General features: G+C 43.1%; 1 protein-coding gene across 1 annotated transcript; it reads left to right on the top strand.

Moving 5' to 3' along the window:
• Nucleotides 1-327: 327 nt before the first annotated feature.
• Nucleotides 328-10,225, top strand: LOC138957340 (unconventional myosin-Vb-like; the record flags this gene model as incomplete). Its single annotated transcript, XM_070328466.1, has 5 exons — nucleotides 328-409; nucleotides 5,594-5,733; nucleotides 8,398-8,505; nucleotides 9,462-9,551; nucleotides 10,064-10,225. Coding segments are annotated over 5 exons (582 nt in total), but the record flags the coding sequence as incomplete, so codon positions are not given.
• Nucleotides 10,226-10,439: the final 214 nt, after the last annotated feature.

Here is a 10,439-nt window from a genome sequence, read left to right on the forward strand (position 1 = left end):
CAGCCAGCTAACGGCCATTGCCGCCACCCCCACCCTCCCCCTCCATGGCCTTTGAGCCTTCTGTGCCACCACTCGCATTTAACCTACAGCTATCTTCCCTGTGTTCACAGTTGACATTTCAGTCCCCTCCTCCACTTTCCCCGTGGAGATGTCTCCCTTTTTAGTATAGTGGCAATAACCCCCCCCCCCCCCCTTCCTTTTTTTGTAATACCTCCAAAGTTGAAAACTGTGAGAAACTCGGGTTTTAAGAAGGGGAGGCTGGTCTTCAGGGTCTTGAAAGCAGCTTTCAAGAATTAATTAATTAAATATAAATCAAACTATGTGCAGGAAGCAGCCATGATGGTGAATGTTGATGATTGTGTCAAGCAGTGGATGGTGAATGTTGATGATTGTGTCAAGCAGTGGGATGGTGAATGTTGATGATTGTGTCCAAGCAGTGGGACGGTGAATGTTGATGATTGTGTCCAAGCAGGGGGATGGTGAATGTTGATGATTGTGTCCAAGCAGTGGGACGGTGAATGTTGATGATTGTGTCCAAGCAGGGGATGGTGAATGTTGATGATTGTGTCCAAGCAGTGGGACGGTGAATGTTGATGATTGTGTCCAAGCAGGGGGATGGTGAATGTTGATGATTGTGTCCAAGCAGTGGGACGGTGAATGTTGATGATTGTGTCCAAGCAGGGGGATGGTGAATGTTGATGATTGTGTCCAAGCAGGGGGATGGTGAATGTTGATGATTGTGTCCAAGCAGTGGGACGGTGAATGTTGATGATTGTGTCCAAGCAGGGATGGTGAATGTAGATGATTGTGTCCAAGCAGGGGGATGGTGAATGTTGATGATTGTGTCCAAGCAGTGGGATGGTGAATGTTGATGATTGTGTCCAAGCAGTGGGACGGTGAATGTTGATGATTGTGTCCAAGCAGGGGGATGGTGAATGTTGATGATTGTGTCCAAGCAGGGGGATGGTGAATGTTGATGATTGTGTCCAAGCAGTGGGATGGTGAATGTTGATGATTGTGTCCAAGCAGTGGGACGGTGAATGTTGATGATTGTGTCCAAGCAGGGGGATGGTGAATGTTGATGATTGTGTCCAAGCAGTGGGATGGTGAATGTTGATGATTGTGTCCAAGCAGGGGGACGGTGAATGTTGATGATTGTGTCCAAGCAGGGGGACGGTGAATGTTGATGATTGTGTCCAAGCAGGGGGATGGTGAATGTTGATGATTGTGTCCAAGCAGTGGGACGGTGAATTGATGATTGTGTCCAAGCAGGGGGATGGTGAATGTTGATGATTGTGTCCAAGCAGGGGGATGGTGAATGTTGATGATTGTGTCCAAGCAGTGGGACGGTGAATGTTGATGATTGTGTCCAAGCAGGGGGATGGTGAATGTTGATGATTGTGTCCAAGCAGTGGGACGGTGAATGTTGATGATTGTGTCCAAGCAGTGGGATGGTGAATGTTGATGATTGTGTCCAAGCAGTGGGATGGCTTTATTCCAAGCCTGGCCTGATCTGTTTAATCCTTGGAAGGACGGGTCTTTTTATTGTGGGGTCTTAAGCTGGGGTTAGACTGAACCCCCCCTACCACCAATACCACCCCTTCCCCACCATGTGGTTTCCCTTCGCCCCCCCCCCCCCCCCCCCCTCCAATGCCGTGTGAAACAGAACTCTATCCCTCTGTGTCCCCACGCGGATTAGGGGGAAGAATTTACCCGATGCTCCCCAGCATGTCGTAAGAGGCGACTAACGGATTCTGTTTCTCCTTTTACCCTTGTTAAGTGTTTCTTGTATAGAATATAGTCAATGTTTGTAAAGATTTTAGTCAAGCGGTATGTAAGAAATGTTAAGTCCTTTGTACTGGAAACTTGCATTCTCCCAGTAAGGTCATATATTGTACTACGTTGCAAGCCCCTGGAGCAATTTTTTGATTAGTGCTTTTGTGAACAAGAAACAATTGACAAGTGGCTCTATCCCATCTCCCCCCCTTTCCCCGTCGCGATATAACCTTCGTGGTTGAAAACGACGTTAAACACCAAATAAAGAAAGAAAGACAGAATCCCTCTGTGTGACAGCTCAGTATTCACGTGGCCAGAAAACATTCTTTCCACTTTTCCTCCATCCTGCCTTTAGCCTGCACGCATACATGTGCCACCTTCTTCTGACAGATTGTGTGCATACTGCACATGCATATTTACAGCCACAGAAAAGATCACTGAAATTTTGTGTGAAATTTTGTGTCTGCATTTGCTGTTTCTCTTCTGGCTGCACGCTGAAAAATATGATTGCAATGGAAGATTCTGGCAATTTTTTCGTCGATTGTGGTGGTATTTCTTTGTTTGTTTATCTCAGAGAAGCCTGTAAGTTTGGTGTAAAATTGTTTGTTTATCTCAGAGAAGCCTGTAAGTTTGGTGTCAAATTGTTTGTTAATCTCGGAGAAGCCTGTAAGTTTGGTGTCAAATTGTTTGTTTATCTCAGAGAAGCCTGTAAGTTTGGTGTCAAATTGTTTGTTTATCTCAGAGAAGCCTGTAAGTTTGGTGTCAAATTGTGTGTTTATCTCAGAGAAGCCTGTAAGTTTGGTGTCAAATTGTTTGTTTATCTCAGAGAAGCCTGTAAGCTTCAGGTGTCAAATTGTTTGTTTATCTCAGAGAAGCCTGTAAGCTTCAGGTGTCAAATTGTTTGTTTATCTCAGAGAAGCCTGTAAGTTTGGTGTAAAATTGTTTGTTTATCTCAGAGAAGCCTGTAAGTTTGGTGTCAAATTGTTTGTTTATCTCAGAGAAGACTGTAAGTTTGGTGTCAAATTGTTTGTTATCTCAGAGAAGCCTGTAAGTTTGGTGTCAAATTGTGTGTTTATCTCAGAGAAGCCTGTAAGTTTGGTGTCAAATTGTTTGTTTATCTCAGAGAAGACTGTAAGTTTGGTGTCAAATTGTTTGTTAATCTCGGAGAAGCCTGTAAGTTTGGTGTCAAATTGTTTGTTAATCTCGGAGAAGCCTGTAAGTTTGGTGTCAAATTGTTTGTTAATCTCGGAGAAGCCTGTAAGTTTGGTGTCAAATTGTTTATCTCAGAGAAGCCTGTAAGCTTCAGGTGTCAAATTGTTTGTTTATCTCAGAGAAGCCTGTAAGCTTGGTGTCAAATTGTGTGTTTGTTTTTTAAAGGCAGAATCCATCTGATTCGCAGTCCTTCCTGTGAAAAGAGTTGTTGTCACTGACTCAGACAGGGCGGCCGGATGTAGCTCAGTCGGTAGCGTGCTGGATTTGTATCCAGTTGGCTGCTGTCAGCGTGAGTTCGTCCCCACGTTCGACGAGAGATTTATTTCTCAGAGTCAACTTTGTGTGCAGATTTCTCGGTGTCCGAACACCCCCGTGTGTACACGCAAGCACAAGACCAAGTGCGCACGAAAAAGATCCTGTAATCCATGTCAGAGTGGGTGGGTTATAGAAACACAAAAATACCCAGCATGCTTCATCCGAAAGCGGCGTATGGCTGCCAAAATGGCGGGGTAAAAACGGTCATACACGTAAAAGCCGTGGGAGTTTCATTCAATCAATCAATATGAGGCTTATATCGCGCGTATTCCGTGGGTACAGTTCTAAGCGCAGGGATTTATTTATTTTTTATTTTTTTAATGTTTTTTTTATATGCAATTTATATCGCGCACATATTCAAGGCGCAGGGATTTATTTATGCCGTGTGAGATGGAATTGTTTTACACAATACATCCCGCATTCACATCGGCCAGCAGATCGCAGCCATTTCGGCGCATATCCTACTTTTCACGGCATATTATTCCAAGTCACACGGGTATTTTGGTGGACATTTTTATCTATGCCTATACAATTTTGCCAGGAAAGACCCTTTTGTCAATCGTGGGATCTTTAACGTGCACACCCCGATGTAGTGTACACGAAGGGACCTCGGTTTTTCGTCTCATCCGAAAGACTAAGCACTTAAACCCACCACCTAGGTCAGGAAAGGGGGGAGAAAATTGCTAACGCCCTGACCCAGGGTCGAACTCGCAACCTCTCGCTTCCGAGTGCAAGTCCGTTACCACTCGGCCACCTCAGCCCATGAACGAACAAACAAACAAACTGTCTGAGATGTGGCCAGGCTTTACGTGAGATAAGACACACCCTCCACTTAGACACATACCAACAATTCAATCTTCTCTTCAGAAAATTGACTCATGTTTGTCCCAGCCTGGTTTCGAACCCAATGACCCGAGGATCACAAATCTCGTGCTTTACCAACTGAGCTACCAGCCCCACCCCACCCCACCCCCCCCCCCACCCCATCCCCCCCCCCCCCCCCCCCCCCACAGGATGTGATTGGTTCTAGCACCATTGAATGCTTCTGGATCTGGATGTAGTTCATGGGGAAATCGTCACAGGAGCTGACATCAACTATAATGTGAATATCAACAACAAAAAACAAACAAAAAAAACAAAACTATAATGTGAATATCGGCTATGCTTTGAATGATCTCCCCTGAAAGCGGCGTATGGCTGCCTGAATGGCGGGTTAAAAACGGTCATACGTGTACACTACATTGGGGTGTGCACGTTAAAGATCCCACGATTGACAAAAGGGTCTTTCCTGGCAAAATTGTATAGGCGTAGATAAAAATGTCCACCAAAATACCCGTGTGACCTGGAATAATAGGCCGTGAAAGGTGGATGCAGCGCCTAAAGGCAGTCGATCTACTGGCCAATGTGAATGCGTGATATATTGTGTAAAAAATTCCATCTCACACGGCATTAATAGGTAACATGCGCCTTGAGTCGCCTTGTGTGGTGAGATACGTGCGCGATATAAATCCTCGTAAATAAAATAAAAATAAATAAATACGTGTAAAAACACGAGTGTCCATGGAAGTTTCAGCCACGGAAGGCAGAAAAAGAAAGCTTATTAGTTCATGTAGTTATCAAACAGAATGTATCATAGTTGTCCCAGCCTGGATTCCAACATGTGACCCAAGGATACAAAATCGAGTGCTTTACCAACTGAGCTACCAGGCCCCCCTTATGGGATGTGATTAGTTGTACATGCAGCACCATTGAATGCTTGTTAGTGTTATCAAACACAATGCATCACGTTAATTCCTGTGTGTGTTTGTTACAGACGAAGTGAGGAGAATGCTTATTAATGTATGTAGTTATCAAACACAATCATGGGTGAAACTTTTCCGCCTCAGGGCGGAAATCCGCCAAATGAAATTGGTCAAATAAGGAATTCTTTATTTTAAAAATCTTTTTTAAAAAAATTTCAAAACATTTCGCCGGCGATCCGATCCGTATTTCTCCTAACACAGTGATCGGACATCGCTGAGTCTTTGTTTCACTGAGCGCGCGAATTATCGGACTACAGCTTGGCATTTGTTACCATTGTTTAATGTGCAAATTTGTGTGTTTGAGATACCAGGAGAGGCCTACTTTTACCCTTAAAAGCCTGATTTTTCGTTTTCTTCCGGGAGGAAAAGCCCCCTGGGCCCACCAGGGCCTGGGCCCCTGGACCCCGGCCTCATTTTCCTTATTTTCAATTCTGATCAGTTTCACCCATGCACAATGCATCAGTCGTTCCTTTGTGTCTTTGTTACAGACGAAGTGAGGAGGAAGGTGGAGACAGCCAAGAATCTGCTGATTCAGGAGTTCGGGTCGGAGCGCTCGCACCACCAGCGATTGGTCAAGGAGCACGCTCGTCTGCAGCAACGACTGGAGAACATTCAGGGCGAGATGCAGGTTGGGTGGATTATGGATTGTGGATTTTTACACTGCGTTTCTTACATTGTTTCTTATAGTTTTTGTGTATATTGTTGTTGTTTGTTTGTATACTTGAACAGACGAATGATCCCTAACTGAATGAAAAAGCAGTAATGTTATGTCTGCCATTATACTAGTGTTATATTTAGTCAAGTTTTGACTAAATATTTTAACATCGAGGGGGAATCGAAACGAGGGTCGTGGTGTATGTGCGTGTGTGTGTGTGTCTGTGTGTGTGTGTGTGTAGAGCGATTCAGACTAAACTACTGGACCGATCTTTATGAAATTTGACATGAGAGTTCCTGGGTATGAAATCCCCGAACGTTTTTTTCATTTTTTTGATAAATGTCTTTGATGACGTCATATCCGGCTTTTCGTGAAAGTTGAGGCGGCACTGTCACGCCCTCATTTTTCAACCAAATTGGTTGAAATTTTGGTCAAGTAATCTTCGACGAAGCCCGGACTTCGGTATTGCATTTCAGCTTGGTGGCTTAAAAATTAATTAATGACTTTGGTCATTAAAAATCGGAAAATTGTAAAAAAAAATAAAAATTTATAAAACGATCCAAATTTACGTTTATCTTATTCTCCATCATTTGCTGATTCCAAAAACATATAAATATGTTATATTCGGATTAAAAACAAGCTCTGAAAATTAAATATATAAAAATTATTATCAAAATTAAATTGTCCAAATCAATTTAAAAACACTTTCATCTTATTCCTTGTCGGTTCCTGATTCCAAAAACATATAGATATGATATGTTTGGATTAAAAACACGCTCAGAAAGTTAAAACAAAGAGAGGTACAGAAAAGCGTGCTATCCTTCTTAGCGCAACTACTACCCCGCTCTTCTTGTCAATTTCACTGCCTTTGCCATGAGCGGTGGACTGACGATGCTACGAGTATACGGTCTTGCTGAAAAATGGCAGCTACTTGACTAAATATTGTATTTTCGCCTTACGCGACTTGTGTTGATTTCTAACTGCGTAGGGCACTTGATATAAGCTTTCGCTTGAGTTCGTGTCCTTATTGTTTCTCATTTTATAATTATATTTGAATCAAACCTTGTTTAAACCAATGAAAAATCAAGAAAGATTAGTTCATGGAATGTTTAATTTATAGACGAAGCGCAACATTCACAAGAACTTCAACCTATCTAGTCTCTGAAGTTTGTTTTTATATAATTTTTTTTTGTTATAACATATGTGACCCTCCACCACGGAATGAGTCGCATGTCACCTTTGCATGATTTTCATATTTTTACATTTTCCTAAAGAGTTTTTTATGCTCTATCCAGTTTTTAGAAAAGAGCGAAAACTGTTTGAGTTATAAGCCTGGGACTAAGGTGACCCTCACACTAGCTGTTACCAGACACTCCCCGGACTTATATTAAGCCTTGCGCAGAACTGCGCGAGGTGACATGCGACTCATTCCGTAGTGGAGGGTCACATATGTCTATAAATTCAGCTGGGTGTAAAAATCTGCAAACGACATATGAATACACCTACCTGTCATAGGTTTTGGGTGATGCAGGGGCAGAATATTCTGTTTTACAGCTGTAGAATTTATGCTAGTTTATAATCATAGATGTACTGAAGAGGACAGGATAAATCAGTACCATCATATCTAAATACTTGACCGGCACGGTTGGTCTAGTGGTAAGGCGTCCGCCCCGTGATCGGGAGGTTGTGTGTTCGAACCCCGGCCGGGTCATACCTAAGACTTTAAAATTGGCAATCTAGTGGCTGCTCCGCCTGGCGTCTGGCATTATGGGGTTCAGTGCTAGGACTGGTTGGTCCGGTGTCAGAATAATGTGACTGGGTGAGACATGAAGCCTGTGCTGCGACTTCTGTCTTGTGTGTGGCGCACGTTATATGTCAAAGCAGCACCGCCCTGATATGGCCCTTCGTGGTCGGCTGGGCGTTAAGCAAACAAACAAACAAACAAACACAATGTAAATACTTTCTTGAACAAATCACAAAACGGATAGAGTGGTAACGTTCCACAATCCAGAATAAGATGAACAAGACGGGTGATTTGTTGGAACGTTTAAATTGTGACAAAACAAGACTTACAATACAATACAATACAACACAATAAATTACAACACAATACAATACAATACAATACAATACAATACAATACAATACAATAACTTTATTAATCTCTAAAAGAGAAATTACATTGCTGAGCGTTTGTGTCCGTAATAATAACATACATAAAACATTCAAAATAAACATTTGTTCTTTGTCCTGAGAAAATATAGTGCATTGGTTATCACATAAGAAAGTATATTAAAAATAAATTAACATGCATTCACCATCAACAATGCACACCATCAGCCCAATAGTCTATATAGCGGACTTTATTTACTTTCTTGAAGGTACTGAGCGTTGCATACAAGCGTACTAGTATTATAGCTATGTGTGGTTGGGTTATGTGTGTATGGATGTGTACTTTTATGTGCCATAATATATTCTGAGAGTGTGTTTTTATGTGAGTGTATACACAAGCCAAAAGAAACATGTCTGTTACATTTAGACAAAGTTTTATTGAATTGAAATTGAATTGAATTGAAGCTGAATGCAGCCACGACTCTATCTAACGGCGGTGCAAATCAGTATTGGTTTTGCCTGCAGATCCTGACGAGCCCGACCGGCCACAAGCGATCCCCGTCCGACGTGAGCGCCATCAGCATCGAGTCCTTCACCAGCTCGGCCGACACAGAGAAACGCGAGGATGAGGAGGTGAGAGACCTGTCCCCCCATGTGAGTATGACGCCTTAAAGATGTACAACACCAACTGAGGCTAAAGAGGTTCTGTATATGGAGTGAGAGTATGACGTGTTAAAGTCATACAACACCAAGTAAAGCTAAGGCGGTTCTGTATGTGGAGTGAGAATATGGAGCGTTAAAGACATACAACACCAAGTAAAGCTAAGGTGGTTCTGTATGTGGAGTGAAAATATGGAGCGTTAAAGACATACAACACAAACTAAGCCTAAGGTGTTTCTGTATGTGGAGTGAGAGTATGACGTGTTAAAGACATACAACACCAACTATGGCTAAGGTGTTTCTGTATGTGAAGTAAGAGTATGACGCCTTACATTCGACACCAACGCAAAAATAAAAGTGTAGAAGCATTGCAGTTTTTTTTTAAACATTGAAAAAAACAAGCACTGACGATACTCAGAGCAGTGACGCGCAGGGTGTCTTGGTTGCAGGATCAGGGCTAAGAGATGCAATAATGTGTGTTACACTACAGTGTATGAACACTGACAGTGGTCAGAGAAGTGACCAAAACGATGTGTTGGTTGCAGGACTAGGGCTAAGAGATGCAATAATGTGTGTTACACTACAGTGTATGAACACTGACAGTGGTCAGAGAAGTGACCAAAACGATGTGTTGTTTGCAGGACCAGGGCTAAGAGATGCAATAATGTGTGTTACACTACAGTGTATGAACACTGACAGTGGTCAGAGAAGTGACCAAAACGATGTCTTGGTTGCAGTACCAGGGCTAAGAGATGCAATAATGTGTGTTACACTACAGTGTATGAACACTGACAGTGGTCAGAGAAGTGACAAAAACGATGTGTTGGTTGCAGGACTAGGGCTAAGAGATGCAATAATGTGTGTTACACTACAGTGTATGAACACTGACAGTGGTCAGAGAAGTGACCAAAACGATGTGTTGGTTGCAGGACCAGGGCTACGAAACGGCCAAGAGGAGAGGAGAGCTGGCCAGGAGACCCTCATCCCTGGCTGGAGTGGATGTCACCGCCGACCCCAAGGTGCTGAAACACTGTCTCAACATGTTTTTTTTTGACTCCCCAGAGTAATCAGGAGAGCCTTAGGAATGAGCCGTGTTGGCCGTTTTTTAGACAAAAAAGTTAATGTTGAGCTTATCTCAGATGGTTTTTTTAAGCTAAAGCTTTGAAACTGTGCACACTTCTACTTTTTCCAGGGTTTGATGATTTTCCCACATGACCCTCGTCAATTTTTCGTGTCACGGCGGGGTCATGTTCGATTCCTTAAAATTTAACATTGAGGATTTCTCTGATGTTTATGAAGCTAGAGCCTCCAAATTTCACACAATTACAGGTATTGATGATCTTCAGACATAACACAAAATTGCCTTGGTCAAATTTCAAGGTCACAACATAAAAAAGTTTGCTGGAGAAGATCAATCAGTACTAAAGAATATCCACTGAGCCATCAAGGAAATAATCTCCACTTCATCAAAACTGGAGAATGTACAAATAAAAATAAAATGACTTGATGGTTTCTTTGTGTGCGTGTGCAGAAGATGGAGGACATCGACGTAGGCCTACTGCTGAAGATGCAGATGAAGGTCAAGGACCTTGAGAAGGAGCGGGACCGACTCAACGATCGACTGGAACGCTACGAGGAGGAGGGCTCGCAGATAGGAGGAATCAACACCGACTCTGCCTTCGACGCTCTCAAGGTGAGAGGGGCTTTGTTCGTCGGTCGTTGTTAGATTTTAGTGTTGGGGGGTGAGGAGGTAATGAGGGAGTGTGTGTGTGGGGGGGGGGGGGGGGGAGGGGGGAGGGAGGATATGCCTGCGTGCTTGTCCCTTCCAATGCACTTCCAGGGTGTGTGATGCATGTCAACCTATGGTTGAAGTAAAAAAACAAAAGGGGGGGGGGGGGGGGGGGGGG

The sequence above is a fragment of the Littorina saxatilis genome, unplaced genomic scaffold (assembly GCF_037325665.1).
Source record: "Littorina saxatilis isolate snail1 unplaced genomic scaffold, US_GU_Lsax_2.0 scaffold_3109, whole genome shotgun sequence".
Taxonomy (NCBI): Eukaryota; Metazoa; Mollusca; class Gastropoda; order Littorinimorpha; family Littorinidae; genus Littorina; species Littorina saxatilis.